This window comes from Nerophis lumbriciformis, linkage group LG18 (assembly GCF_033978685.3).
Source record: "Nerophis lumbriciformis linkage group LG18, RoL_Nlum_v2.1, whole genome shotgun sequence".
Classification (NCBI taxonomy): Eukaryota; Metazoa; Chordata; class Actinopteri; order Syngnathiformes; family Syngnathidae; genus Nerophis; species Nerophis lumbriciformis.
The window spans coordinates 30,081,094-30,097,500 of record NC_084565.2 but is presented as its reverse complement, the minus strand read 5'-3'; the positions used below and the strand labels follow the sequence as shown (position 1 = coordinate 30,097,500).

The 16,407-nt window shown below is 36.9% G+C and overlaps 1 protein-coding gene across 5 annotated transcripts in view; it reads right to left on the bottom strand.

The window, feature by feature from the left end:
• mob3c (MOB kinase activator 3C) overlaps positions 1-16,407 on the bottom strand; it is a 75,773-nt gene that overhangs the window by 1,075 nt on the left and 58,291 nt on the right. For all 5 annotated transcript variants that reach the window (XM_061978005.2, XM_061978006.2, XM_061978007.1 and 2 more), the window contains 3 exons: positions 5,335-5,476; positions 1,952-2,488; positions 1-199 (listed from right to left, as the gene is read on the bottom strand). The exon at positions 1-199 is cut by the window's left edge and continues 4 nt beyond it. In XM_061978005.2, coding sequence (XP_061833989.1) covers positions 1-199; positions 1,952-2,369 — 617 coding nt within the window. In that variant the 5' untranslated portion in view covers positions 2,370-2,488; positions 5,335-5,476. The remainder of the gene's footprint in view (positions 200-1,951; positions 2,489-5,334; positions 5,477-16,407) is intronic.

Here is a 16,407-nt window from a genome sequence, read left to right as displayed (position 1 = left end):
GGCTCAAGTTCAGAGTGGTCGATGAGGTTGAACTCGGAGATGAAGAAGTAGTAGTGTTTGTAGCAGGTATTGATGTGGGCCTCGGCGCCCATGCTGCAGATGCTGTCAAAGTGATGGATGTAAACGTGCACAAACACCCTGAAGAGTCGGCTCAGAATCTTCTTGCACACCTGCTGGAAATTCTTGGGGAAAGGAACACCTGCAGTGAACATAAAGCACAATTTTCTATATTTAAAAAATAATTACATAGTTGAAATTCAAGTCAGCACACACAATTATGTAAAATGTAATGAATTGACATTCATATACTGTAAATGGACAAATAAGAATAAACATTATTTTTTATAATAAAGTTATGTAAATATAACAATTCACCTAATAGCTCTACTTAAAAAAAATATATATATAGAAAAAGATACTTCAATTTGTCAGAAATTCTAGGTATGCATCAGTTTAGTATTTATTTTAATTATGTTTACATTTTCAACTATTTTTAGTAGATATTTAGCAAGGCATTTCATTTTAATAAAAACAATTTTAGTTTTATTTTATTTAAAAGATAGTTTATTGGATTATATCATTCATTCATTCAAAGTTGTCAAAATAACATTTTCTTAGATTTTTCTTTAAAAAACATATTTGTATTTTTAACATAATTCTTAATAGTTATTAAATAATTCTATGTTTAAAAATGACATCTTTATCAGGATTTTATTTAAAAAAAATAATTGTATATATATATATATATATATATATATATATATATATATATATATATATATTGTAGCGGGGGGCTAGAGCGCCCCCCGTGACCCCGAAGGGAATATATATATATATATATATATATATATATATATATATATATATATGTATATATCCATCCATCCATCCATCTTCTACCGCTTATTCCCTTCGGGGTTGCGGGGGCTGCTGGAGCCTATCTCAACTACAATCGGGCGGAAGGCGGGGTACACCCTGGACATATATATATATACACAGTGCATTAGGAGAAATAGTCCACTGTAGAAGAAAATCTATACATTTTTATTGGAAAAAAAAAAACTGTGGCAGCTCCGTTTCCAGAATTTTACAGTCAAATATACAGTTGTTTTTACACAGACTTAATGTAAATTGAAAATTGGTAAAACTCTTATTTTTACAGTAAAATTATGGAGACCAAGCTGTCAGTTTGAAAACCGTAAAATCTACGGTCATTGTTTTTACTGTGCAGTAACATAAATGAAAAAAACGATACCACTTTTATTTTTACAGTAAAATTCTAGGAACTGAACATTTTTTGCCCGGTTTTCATAGTGCATAGCTGTAAATTTAAAGACGGTACCCCATTTTTTTTAACAGCAAAATTGTGGCAACTGAGCTGCCACCAGTATTTTATCGTTAAATATTCGGTGGTGGTTTTTACAGTGTATTACTGTAAATGGAAAAATGTTAACTTATTTTTACAGCAAAATTCTGGCAACTAAGCAACTAAGCCGTTGCCGGTATTTTAGAGTTAAACATTCGGTGGTAGTTTTTACAGTGCCTTACTGTAAATTGAAAAATGGCGCCGCTGTTATTTTTACAGTAAAATTCTTGGGACTGAGCTGGCAGTAGTTTACCGTAAAATCTGACTTTTTTTACACAATGTGGCACATGCAAGATATTTCAAAATAAAAGCATGAGGGCCTAAAGGTGTGAGGATATCAAATCTTCCTGAAAAAGGATGTTTTCCTTAATAGGGTTTATTTGGGTAAGGGGCCATTTTAGTGGTCTCAGTCCATCATTCGCTTTTCCATTAATATAATTGACGCCACAAAAATAAGACCTCGTGCCTGCCATTTAATTGCTTCTAAATGTCAGCCTTGTTGTCCAATTAGCCTCTGCTGGACTCTTTACCCCACTAATGAATCTACAGTTAACATTCTATTCATACGCTTCACGTTCTACACACCTACTCTGGTGGGGAAGGTGTCCTCATTGTTGATGAGCGACTCTATCCAGTCCATCAGCAGGTTCATGTACTTCAGAGCGGGCAGCTTGGTGGGTTTCCTGTAGTCGTCCCCGTCCTGCCACCTATACTCGTATCTCAGCCCCCCGGACATGATGGGACAGGTACGCTCGGTGCAGTACTCGCTGACCGTGCCGTAGATCAGGTTGATCCTGTTGAAGAAATCCACCACGTGCACGGCAATCCAGTCGTCGAGGCACTCGCCCTCGGGCAGCTGCACTACCTTCCTCAGGTCCAAGCCGGACTTGAGCGAGGCCTGGGCCTTCTTGTACAGTTCAAAGCGCTGAGTGCCGGGTTCGAAGCGCTTCCGTGGTCTGAAGGTTTTGTCTTTGCTGAACACCTGACCAAGGCACAACGCCATGGGGCTCGGCCGCTTTCTCCCCCTTGAAGGATAAGGCAGTCGGTCGTCTCGGCAGGAGAGTTTCAGGCCCGGAGGAGGTCTAAAGGGGGTCAGAGCCTGGTGAAGATGTTGGATGTCCACTGTGAAACATATAAATAATTATTTCTATTATTCCATTATAAAGACCAAAAAGTTAATATATACACACAATATTAAGAGCTGGATGTACAGGGCTATATAAGATACATAAAAGTAATAACAAAATCTGTCAATACAGTGCATTGCATTTCTATACTACTGTACAGTTAAAAAAATACTAATAAATATCATTTGATCAAGCATTGTTAAGTACAGTTAAAAAATACTAATAAATACCATTTAATCAAGCATTGTCAATCAACTATGTTTGCAAACGATACAGCTATTGGATTGCATCTCACTTAATTATCATTCATATCAGAATCATAACATCATATATACTGTACATCAGGCCTGGGCAATTATTTTGACTCGGGGCGCCAAATTTAGCGAAAAACATGTATTTTGAAGCGAATCGGTTGAGTGTCCTCACTCATCTTTGCACGTACCAACCCACACCCTCTTTCGAGTAACCCTCAGCAGTTAACATAAAGAAGCATGTGCGCTCAAAATAAACTGTGTGATTAATCTGTGTTTATAATTGATTAACGCTATATTTTTGTGATTAATCACATGAGTTAATTTGTTTAATTTGACAGCTCTATGTTATTTTTCTATTTTCTTAATTTACACAAATAGCAAAAACCTACACCTGCATCTGAAATTTCCAAATGTTTTAACATATATTTCATTAAATTGCTTGAATTTTTTTATGTTGTTATTTTTATTTTTACCATAAGCCTATTGTTTTTAATTTTATTTATACGTAATGGTATTCATATTTTATCTATTACACAAAATGAAAAAAAAAAACCTTTAAACCTGAATCTAATCTTAGTACTTTATAACAATGTTATGGCGCTAATTGTCATGAACACATTGTGCAAGTTTTGGTATTAGAATAACATTGGGTTCTTCTAGATTTATTTTAGTTTTATTTTATCTTCATTTAATTTCCTTTTTTTAAATTACATTTTGGTATTTTGCCACTTAACACAAAATGCAAAAAAAAAAGCTACACCTGAATCTAACCTAAATTACCAATTTTATGATTCCTTTGTTGTCATTGTTCTGAAATTTCCCTTTTTTTTTAACATATATTTCATTAAATTGCTTGATTTTATATATATATTTTTTTTTTTTTTGTTTGTTTGTTTGTTTTTACCATAAGCCTATTGATTTTAATTTTATTTATACTTAATCTTATCTATATTTTATCTATTACACAAAATGCAAAAAAAACCCTTTATACCTGAATCTAATCTTAGTACTTTATAACAATGGTATGACGCTAATCATCATGAACACATTGTTTTACATACATTGTGCAAGTTTTGGTATTAAAAAAACATGAGTTTATTCTATACATTTTTTTGTTTTATTTTATCTTCATTTCTTTTCCTTTTTTTTTTATTACATTTTGGTATTTTGCCACTTAACACAAAATGCAACAACAACAAAAAGCTACACCTGAATCTAACCTAAATTACCAATTTTATGATCCCTTTCAAATTAAAGTTAAAGTGCCAATGATTGTCACACACACACTAGGTGCGGTGAAATTATCCTCTGCATTTGAACCATCCCCACAGGGGAGCAGTGAGCAGCAGCAGTGGCCGCGCCCAGGAATCATTTGGTGATTTAACCCCAATTCCAACCCTTGATGCTGAGTGCCAAGCAGGGAGGTAATGGGTCACATTTTTATAGTCTTTTGTATGACTCGGCCGGGGTTTGAACTCACGACCTACCGATCTCAGGGCAGACACTCTAACCACTTTATTTTCATTGTTCTTATTTTATTTATACTTAACTTAAACTTAAACTAAAAAAAACCCCAACAACTTTAAACCTGAATCTAACCTTAATATACCACATATGACCCCTTACTTATTGTCATGGACACATTTCTTTTACATAAATTGTGCAAGTTTGGTTACTAAACAATGTAATTTATTTAATATTTATATTATTTAAATGTAATTTATTTTGGTATTTTGTTACTTTACACAAAATAAAAAATACACCCGACTCTAATCTCATATGACACCTTTCTGCACATCTTTGCATTTAACGCAGCCACACTATAATGGACGCAATAAGCACAAACACACACACACATTGGTGATTATTCAGCCGGCATCATCCTCATTACAATTATAAGGAGCATAACCTTAATTAACACTCGTTTGCAGCATGGTCGGTTTGTGAATATGTCACATTGACCTTTCTGGCCGCTACTGATTAGACGCTGCGGTCATGTGACTGTGTGGTGCATCACAACACTGTATCCTCCATTGTGAAGCTACTGACTTGACATTTCTTCCTGTTGTTCCTCTTTGACACATACAGCATTAAAACAAGTTTCAGTTTCTTTTGTGTGTGAAAAATGTGCCATTTTGATTTTTGGGCACCGATACACAAAAACCTCTTCAAAAATCCTGCCAATTCTGCAAAGAATATCTGCAAGACAGATCATTTTTCTTCCCTGAATGATTGTAGTTCAGTGGGGGAGCATGAATACGTTGTCATAAGATACTGTCGCTCCAGAAAAAAAGCACTTCTTGGTCCTTTAATCACGCATGTACTGCAAACAAACCTAATTATGTAAAACATTTCTACTAATAAATAAGAGTGAGAACAATAGTTAAGCACACGGGTTCTACAATGATCGGCCTCAGGCTGAAGCATGTCTGATCATGCATACTTCCCCGGTGTTTATTGAAGCCACACGCTAAAAAGAGACCTCATTCCATGCATGCTTTGGCTTTAAAAAAAAAGAAATGGAAGAATGGAATCTTAAAATAGAATCTTAAAAGTGTCCACAATTACTACACAATAGGAAGTGTACCTGGCTGGTATCCTACAGCGGAGGCTCCAGGGTGTTGTTGAAAACTTTGGGAGCGGCCAGAGTGGATTTTGGAGGACAGCTCCAGCTGCTCTATCCCCTCTCGCTGCCCCCCTCCGAGCTCCCAGGGTTCTCCAGGTTCTGTCTGCAGCAAAGCACAAGTAAAGTAAGAGTCGGAAAATGTTGTTTGGCTTCTCTTCCTGTGAATGATGTCACATCCTGACTTTGTGTTAAGAGTGTGAAGGACTGGAAAAGGCCTTCTTTCAATCCTTCCTCTTTTTCTTCCTGTACCCCCCACCCCCGCACCACTTTTTTCTTATCCTTCCGATGCAGGACCGGCCCACTGAAGCCCGGCCCCCCTCTTTGGTGAAGTGGGCCACGTCGTTGCGCCACAAATGCAGGCTGCACACTGGAGCAGGACGATCCCACAAGTCTGAATATCTGTCAGGGCACGCATGGCAACGTACTGTATCATTTGAACGCTTGAAGTCAATAAAAGCTACTTTCTTCATATAAAATCCAAAGTTCAACTTAGAAACTTTCTTTGGGTTACACTTTCAGCTTTTCTCTGTCAGAGTTTGCCAGAGCGAGTCAATCACATGAATGGATTTGACTCTGTTTTTACAGAACTAAATTGTTTGGGGGGCCACATTTTGAGAAATCTAAGACCATATTTCTCCCTTTACTAATTTTAGTATTTTGTATATTCCTGAGAACCAGTGTCCTCTGTAGTGAACATTTGTTTTCGGTCGATTTATTTGGCAGGTTACACATTTTGGAGAAAAAAATAGCTCTGTTATGAAAAAAATAGTCAAAGATCTTCTATATCAGTGTTTTTCAACCTTTTTTGAGCCAAGGCACATTTTTTGCGTTGAAAAAATCCGGAGGCACACCACCAGCAGAAATCATTAAAAAATTAAACTCAGTTGACAGTAAAAAGTCGTTGTCGCAATTGTTGAATATGACTTTAAACCATGACCAACCATGACTCAATATAGCTCTTGTCTCAAAGTAGGTGTACTGTCACGACCTGTCACATCACGCTTTAACTTATTTTGAGTTTTTTGCTGTTATCTTGTGTGTAGTGTTTTAGTTCTTGTCTTGCGCCCCTATTTTGGTGGCTTTTTGTCTTTTTTTGGTATTTTCCTGTAGTAGTTTCATGTCTTCCTTTGAGCGATATTTCCCGCATCTATTTTGTTTTAGCAATCAAGAATATTTCAGTTGTTTTTATCCTTCTTTGCGGGCACATTGTTGATTGTCATGTCATGTTCGGATGTACATTGTGGACACCGTCTTTGCTCCACAGTAAGTCTTTGCTGTCGTCCAGCATTCTGTTTTTGTTTACTTTGTAGCCAGTTCAGTTTTAGTTTTGTTCTACATAGCCTTCCCTAAGCTTCAATGCCTTTTCTTATGGGCACTCACCTTTTGTTTATTTTTGGTTTAAGCACACCTTTTTACCTGCACACTTCCTCCCGCTGTTTCTGACATCTACAAAGCAATTAGTTACCGGCTGCCACCTACTGATATGGAAGAGTATTACACGGTTACTCTGCCGAGCTCTAGACAGCATAGACACTCAACAACAACACATAATTTGCAGACTATAATAACTGGTTTGCAAAAAATGATTTGAACCCAAATAGGTGAAATTAGATAATCTCCCACAGCACACCAGACTATCTCACGGCCCAGTGGTTGAAAAACACTGTTCTATATGACATTATCTCGTATTTTTAGAATTCTACTACAAAAGTTTTCTTCAAATACTTTTAACTGAACTCATGGGCCGATCTGTTGTCATTCATGACGCAACCCTGACCGGGAATCAAACCCATGTTCGCTGCCATGAAACGCAAAAGCATGTACCATTAAACCATCGGGTATATATCTTAACACAGTGATTGTCAAACTGTGGTACGCATACCACTAGTGTAGGGGTGTCAAACTCGTATTAGCTCAGGGGCCACACGGAGGAAAATCTATTCCCAAGTGGGCCGGACGGGTAAAATCACGGCATGATAACTTAAAAATAAACAACTTCAGATTGTTTTCTTTGTTTAAAAATACACCAAACACATTCTGAAAATGTAAAAATAATGATGTTTTTTACACTGATATATTGCGGTTAATAGTCTATCTTAATTTGTGGTCATTTATACTTCAGTCAAATATGCCTCACAGTTATGAGTACCGTATAACACGAAATGTACAGATAATCAAAAGCATTAATTTAGGTATAAATGGGTATAAACGTAAGTACGTAGTGTCCAGACACGGAAGTGTTGACAGACGGCACATAGCCCCGCCCCCTCTGAAGTCAGGGAATTCAAAGATGTGCTATGGCGACATCCAGTGATTTAGAACAGCAGTTTCTTTTATTAAAAAATGTCAGCTAATTTTCATACTTTGCAAACTCATCTTGCGGGCCGGATAAAACATGTTTGTGGGCCTGATCCCGCCCGCGGGCCGTATGTTTGACACCCCTGAACTAGTGGTACACAGGCTCCATCTAGTGGTATGCCAAAGAATCATTTACCGTATTTTCCGCACTATTAGCCGCACCTAAAAACCACAAATTTACTCAAAAGCTGACAGTGCGGCTTATAACCCGGTGCGCTTTATATATGGATTAATATTAAGATTCATTTTCATAAAGTTTCGGTCTCGCAACTACGGTAAACAGCCGCCATCTTTTTTCCCCGTAGAAGAGGAAGTGCTTCTTCTTCTACGCAAGCAACCGCCAAGGTAAGCACCCGCCCCCATAGAAGAGGAAGCGCTTCTTCTTCTACTGTAAGCAACCACCCGCCCCCGTAGAAGAAGAAGAAGCGCGCGGATATTACGTTTCATTTCCTTTGTGTGTTTACATCTGTAAAGACCACAAAATGGCTCCTACTAAGCGACAGGTTTCCGGTTCATGAAAAGACGCAATCTCTCCATCCGCACACGGACTACTATTTCACAGCAACTGCCTAAAGACTTTCAAGAAAAGCTGGCTACTTTCCGTGCATATTGTAAAAACAAGATAGCTGAAAAAAAGATCCGGCCAGAGAACATTATCAACATGGACGAGGTTCCACTGACTTTTGATATTCCTGTGAACCGCACTGTGGATACAACGGGAGCACGTACGGTGAATATTCGCACCACAGGGAATGAGAAGTCATCCTTCACTGTGGTTCTAGCTTGCCATGCTAATGGCCAGAAACTTCCACCCATGGTGATATTCAAAAGGAAGACCTTGCCAAAAGAGACCTTTCCAGCCGGCGTCATCATAAAAGCTAACTCGAAGGGATGGATGGATGAAGAAAAGATGAGCGAGTGGTTAAGGTAAGTTTACGCGAAGAGGCCGGGTGGCTTTTTTCACGCAGCTCCGTCCATGTTGATATACGACTCCATGCGCGCCCACATCACGCTGGTTTTTAATATATTATTAAAGTTTGACTGACCTATCTGACTGTTTTTTTGACATTCCTTTAGCGCAGTTAGATGCGGCTTATAACACGGGGCGGCTTATAGGTGGACAAAGTTTTGAAATATGCCGTTCATTGAAGGCGCGGCTTATAACCCAGGGCGGCTTATGGTGCGGAAAATACGGTAATTAAATATTCAAACAGTTACTGTTCAAACTGCGTGTAATGTTACAGTGGCCAAAAGTTTAATATACCCCTTAAATAAAACATCTGCCTTGTCTTTAATGAATATTGAGGCAAACTACGCTACTTAATTTTTTTGTTGGTCATTATGTTGGTACTTGGAAAGCCAAGTGTTTTCTTACAAACATTTCCAGTTAATCCAGCATAGCAAAGCATAATATAACCAAAATAACCCATTTACAATTCCTTAGAAGTGGCACATGTATTAATGCTTAACATAATTAATATTAAATTAACCCTACCTGACACAAAAACTAACAATTTCAGTTTGGACTACAGTATAGCCCCTATTCACAAGGGGGAGGAGGGGCCAAAACGCTGTAGATACTGTGTAGATCATAGTATACAATTGGAAAATGTATAATTGGAAATTGTATAAGCAAACTTGCAGAGTTGGGAATGCTGCTGTGGTCCACTACAGTGGCTTTCAATTTTCAATGTTAACATCTGTCCTTTAGAGGGCACTACTTCCCCCCAATTCAAAGCATGCAGAAACATCTACTGAAATGATGGGAGTATTTCTATTCATATTGGATAATACTGTGTGTGTACAATAAGGTGAATGGGAGGCCTTTGAAGAGTTCAAATCCCCAACATATAGTTAAAATATATGTATATTTAATATTTTGTACAAAAGGTTGGGGATAATATAAATATTCACGGCATTTAAATCCTTCTAGGTGGCAGTTTTTATTGAAATGAAAAACATGTGCCTGCCACTGATCTCAAGACCTAATTATGATTGAATGGCATTTATTTTTTCTCCAGCTGAGTGACATGTTTGTCTGGTAGGATCTATTGCTACTAAGTATTTATGTAAAACAAATACTTTGTAATGATACACATTGTATATGATGTACACAATGATACACAACCCACAAAATACGTTTTTGTAACTTTATAAATGTCAGGTTTCATAATTGCTATAAATAACTCAAGTTGACTGTCCAATTCTATAAAAAAAAATGTTTTTAAACATTTTCACGTGTGTATATAATGGGGCTAGTCTGCTAAGGTATTAAATGTAGCAAATGTAAAAATATTGTATTTAAATGAACGGTGACACAGTTGTAGTAACACCTTTTCGCCCCTAATTGTTTTTTTGAGCCATTTTATGACTGTTGCTAATCACATAGTTACTTATCTGGCAAGGTAATACCCCATTTCAACTGTATTCTAAAAATATTTGAAGCCTTGTGTTTTTTTTTAAAGTACTACATAAAAAAATCACATAAGAACTAAACAAAGTGTCATGTTAATCCTCCAAATTTGTTTGCGCCGTCCTCAATGCAAAATACAGCGCAAATGCAAATAAGAAACATTTTGGTTTTTTTCACTAAGCTCCTATTAAATACTAAACATATTTTTATATAATCCTGCAGAAAAAAAATTACATTTTAAATCAGGTATTGTTTCTCATATATCATTCACGTACTGTAATTTTTTTTTATTTGATTCAACTTATTCTTCTTGACTTGATATGCTAATAGTCGTGCTTTGTTACTAAATAATTTGTCTACAAAATGTATTCACTTTAATTTTATCCTTGCGTTTCCCTATTGGTAATATGTAAACACCTTAAAGAGCAGTGAACAATATCAGTAATTGTTGGGACATGGAGAAGGGTTAGAATGAAATCACATCTACTCCTTTTCAGACATGTTGAATTGTGCAAGTGGAAGTGTGTTCAAAATAAACTCAACCAATATCATCATTTTGTCACGCAGATCCAGCGCATGAACATCAATCAACAAAAATTCGTAGGAGGTTTAAAATAATTGTGACCAATCTATGAGCCTTTTGAAAGTTGTGTAATTAATGTTTGACATGTCCTTATATAGCCTCTCTGCTAGTAATGCAATGCACTCCAGGAAAGTGGATATTGCATCATCATTGCAATGCGCCTTTCGGTCATGAGTCTTTTAAAGGCACCGGAAAGGGTTGAAAAACTTGACAAAGAGTTACAAAAAATTACACCATGCAGCTGATGTCATATTTTTGTAACTTAAAAAAAAGATTTCTCATCGATATTTCATTTATGGAACGGTCATGTGTATGCATGACAAATAAACGCATGTCATACAGTAGGTGTATACGCATACTTTCAGTCCAGATGTTTGTGTCACCAGCCAGAATTGTGAAACGGGGAGGAAGTAGAACAAGTTGGGCCTTCCAAGCTTAAATAAATAAATGATAAATGGGTTGTACTTGTATAGCGCTTTTTCTACCTTCAAGGTATTCAAAGCGCTTTGACACTACTTCCACATTTACCCATTCACACACACATTCACACACTGATGGAGGGAGCTGCCATGCAAGGCGCTAACCAGCACCCATCAGGAGCAAGGGTGAAGTGTCTTGCTCAGGACACAACGGACATGACGAGGTTGGTACTAGGTGGGGATTGAACCAGGGACCCTCGGGTTGCGCACGGCCACTCTCCCACTGGAAGATGCTGCCTGACATGTCGAGTGCTCCGACTGTCCGTTTCTGTCAATGTCAACGCAAAGACACGGCCAATGTAAAGAAGAATGACAGACTACAAATGAAGTGTCAAAATTGGGCCTAAGAAATACCTGAAGAAAAAGGTTTCAAATGTTTTAATAAGTGACACTTGATGGACCATGACAATGGCTCTCTAATGACATAAGGCACCATGGCTGAGTGGTTCTCTTTAAGCGTGTGTTCACATTTTGGTTCTGTTCTGAAACAAACTCTGGTGCGTTTTCTCAGCTAGTCTGTTTGGTTAAAGTGTGAACGCGCTAATCTGAAGCCTGGTGTGCACAAAACAAGTCGGCCGTTACCGCAAGAGAGATGGGTCTCTTCACTTGGACCAAAGACACGGGCCAGTGTTAAAATGACAGCAAATCCCGCCACGACCAGTTGAAAAGCCCAAATAATAAGAACGAGAGGACCTAAGATGGGACCTTGAGGAACACTACTAGTACAACTAAAGCAGTTGAACAAATGACTACTGACTGCATCTGAAGTAAACAAGCTACAACAATACTTTAGTTATATGAATCAAATTACGAAAAAAATGTGTAAGTGCCAAAAAGAAGAGGAACGCCTTAGTTAAGTAAATCCCAAGTTTGGACCCCAGTGTCTTATGTTTGCCAGCAAGGTTAAAATGTCAATGCAAGGATATACCAAAATGTTTACAGTGGTCCAAGTTCTATACAACAGGAGCACGCTAGTGTTTTAAAAATTTGTTTCACATGTTTTGAACTGAACACGACGGGGTAGATATGGTGTAATTCATAGGCCTGATTTGGCCCCTGGGCCACCAGTTGAATAGCCCTGTCCTATTCTATTTAAAGTCAGTCTCTCCAGGTTTTTGCGTGATTATTACGGCAAAACTTGCCTGATTTTGCACAGTGTTTAAAATATATATTTTTAACAATATTCAATCAACTTGTGATTTTATGAATTTGTAATCAATGTTTTAGATGTTCCCTATAAACATAATCTAAAAACACAAGATTTCAAAAACAATTGTAGAACAAATACTGTATTGATGTTTTACTCATTTTATACCGCACAGACTTAAAAGGAGACACTAGATTGCAGTAAAAGCACATACTCAGAGCTCATTGTCAAATTAGACTTAGACAAACTTTATTGATCCATAAGGGAAATTGTTCCACACAGTAGTTCAGTTACAAAGGATGGAAAGGGTAAGGATGGAAAGGATAATGCAGGTATAAAGTAGACTAAAAATGTACCATAGTAGCAATATAACATATATATAATATTTACATATTATATACACAGTAAATAATATATACTGATATATTATATTTGTATATAATATATACAATATATAACAAATCCAATTACCATGTAGAGTACGGTATATGTAACAGCTGCAGCAAAAAAAAAAAGGGCAGCATAAAATAGAGAGTAGATCCAGCAGAAAATATACATTATAAACAACTAACAGCTAACACAGAAGCGGTCACGTAATAGACAGATATCATCTATTGCTGTATGGCGAGTCGCTCTAGGCTTTTTGTTTTAATAATAGCAATGTCCATCCATCCATCCATTTTCTACCGGGGGTGCTGGTGCTATCTCAGCTGCACATGGGCGGTGCAGTGTTTATCCATCGAAAACAATAATTTATGTTCCAACACGTGTCCCCCGCACGTTAAGAGCACTTGTGAACTGTTGAGAGCAATTTATTGAGGTAACTATTGTTGGTAAACCGACAAAACCCAATAAAAAGACAACCAAAAAGGACCAACTATACTCCATTTACATTTCGTGACTTGAACATTAACCAAGTATTAGTGATATTGTTGTTATAAGCGCTAACGCAGACAAACTATTTATAGCGGCGCCGTGATCACTAGCTTGTGTGCCAATGATGACAATGATTGACCGATCAGCTGCTTCCTCGTTTTCTTGCTCGTCAAACTTTATTGTAGCTCTTAAATAATGCCGCTCACCTGGCTAGTTGAAGGACAAAGACGCATTCCGACAAGTTAATGCACTTTGACAGCCAATTTAAACTCGGAAATGGCGAGAATGACACTCCCCTTTTATTTGTGAGGACTATGAGACCTTTTTCATCTAAACAGGAATATATATATGAGCATCCTAGCAGCCGGCATCCTAATGACAGCAGACATAGCACAGTAAGTGATGTTTTATTATATTTGTGGCCTTTCATGAAGTCTGCATTAAAAAAAAAGCTAAAGTCGTGATACGTTTTTTAAATTATTGCGCCGCATACATTTAAAATGATCAAATTACGTAAATATCACATTATTATAAATGTGCATGTTACTACATTACATATATACTTACATCACATACATAAAACCTTAATGGAGGTGTTTGGATGTTTTTTAAGGGCTTTATAAGCAGAATAGAGCAGCTCCCATAGGCACCATTGTAAGCAGACTTTTGATCCAATTTATTTACTATTTAGATTGCATTAAAAAAAATACATCCATCATCATGTCTTTCATAATGATTGTGAAGGATAGGCAAAATTCCAAAAAGTAGTGCAGTTGCTCATTAAGGTGGAGTGGAGATTGTTTTTGGCGACCCCTGGACGACACAATAATTATTTAAGTTAAGTACAAGACGCAGTAAGTCGAATGACGCGGACACGTTTGTCACTGGATACTTTCTATTATATTCCTGCTTTGTGTCTGTAAGTAATATGTACCTACAGTAAATTAATTTGATACTTGTTTATATTGACAAATGTTGTGTTTTAGACTGCAATATTGTTCAATTAAGGACACTTACTACCTATGTCCAGCTAGTATGCTTAGCTGTTGTGTAGCTGTGAGCACTTAGCCTACCGTATAGCCTACCATGTTTACCTTTTGTAAATTACTTGACTAAAATAGGAAAAAAAGGCCAACCTTGTGTGCTTATGGTACGACAATTAGTTGTTAACTGGCTGTCCAGTTTTGCACAAGTAAACGCTCTGCAGGAGCAGGACTGCATGTATCGGACCTTACATGCAAGCTGATATTATCCAATACTTTTTGCTGACATCGGAACAATATCCAATATCAATATCGGATCGCTACACCCCTACCTACCACAAATGTTTTTTTACAGTCACGTTTTGGGTTTAATTACATTTTGTATAGCTGTAGTTGTACTCTCAGAAATACATGTATGTTTGCGAGAATAAACTGACCAGAAACTTTATAAAGGTTGCTGAAAAGAGGTCAAAATTTTATTTTATGTTCATATTCTGCTACAGTGAAATTGTGATCAGTCTTTTATAGCACTTGGAAAGACAAAACAATCCCGTTTTCACGTTGAATGTCAACTGAGACTTTAATTGGTGAACAGTAAAATTAAACCTCCATGTTTGTCACCTGAGGCTCTGTTTTTATCTAAACATCATCAAACTGACAACTATGTGGCTGTAGAACGCACGTTCTATACAGTGTGCCTTTGTTAAACATCCTGCTGAGCCGCTGTTTGACGAGTACCAGCAGACCCTTATCTTCGGATCAGGTTGAAACCCGAGTCGACTCGAGCGCTGTTTGGTTCATTCATTGTGTGGCTTTTGTATAATCTGCACGGCAACAGGCGCATTGTAGGTTAAAGCGCACTGTGTTAAGACGTCTTATGCACTTGTTGGCTTTAAATGTTTTCATTTTGCTAGTAAACCTTAAGGATTGTTCAAAGAAAACATGTGCAGCTTGTTGACAAAATTACAGGTCAAACGTTGGTAAAAAAAAAAAATCAAAAGAAAAGCAATGATATGCTAATGAAGCGACATGGCTGGAAGGTCATAGAACTAACACTCAAAGAAATAACTAAAAGTCCTCGCAAAAATGTCTTAAAAATATGAATTGAATCGTTGTTAATGCTGGTTGACTAATACATATTATTGCAGTTCTACTAAAGGCTTTGAGCAGTAACAATAATATCAAGTTTATGCAACATTAAAGAGTAACTGCACTTGTTTTTGGAATTTTGCCTACCATTCACAATCCTTATGTAAGAAACAAACACATTTTTTAATGCATTCTAAATAGTAAATAAATGCGATCAAAAGTCTGCTTACAATGGGGCCTACTGGAGTAGCTCTATTCTGCCTATAAAGCCCTTAAAAAACATCCAAACACCTCAGTTAAGGTTTTATATACATGATGTAAGTATGTATGTAATGTACCGGTAGTAACGGGCACATTTATAATAACATTTAATAATTACGTATTTTGCTCATTTTAAATTGTATGCAGCGCATTAATTTCAGAAATGCATCACAATGGGTGCTTTTTTTTTCAACTACATCACTGATTATTACTCACTGCAGACTTCATGAGAGCAAACAAACATAATAAAACATCACTTACTGTACAATGTCTGCTGTCATTAGGATGCCGACTGATAGAACCTTGCTACATCCCCGTTTAGATAAATAATGACTCATAATACTCGCAAAAAAAAGTGGGGTGGAACCAAGCTTTTATTTCTGTGGTCTAAATTGGCTGTCAAAGTGTACCAATTTTTCAGAATACGTCCTCGTTCTTCTACTAGTAAGGTGAGAGTCATTATTTATGATCTAGAATAAACTTTCATGATCAGCGAGACGAGGATGCAGCTTCAACATAGGCAGTGGGCACACAAGCTAATGATCACGGCACCGCTATACATAGTTTGTCTGCGTTAGCGCTTATAATAACAATATCACTAATACTTGGTTAATATTCAAGTCACGAAATGAAAATGGAGTATTGTTGGCAATTTTTGGATGGTTATTTATTGGGTTTTATGGGCGAAATAAAAGACATCCTTTTGGCTCCACAAGCTGACTTTTATTTACATTTATTTACGAGATAAAATGCAAGAAAAAAAAAATTTGTTGTCATGTCTTTCATAATGATTGTAAAGGGTAGGCAAAATTCCCAAATAAGTGTATTCCCCCTTTAACAGATTT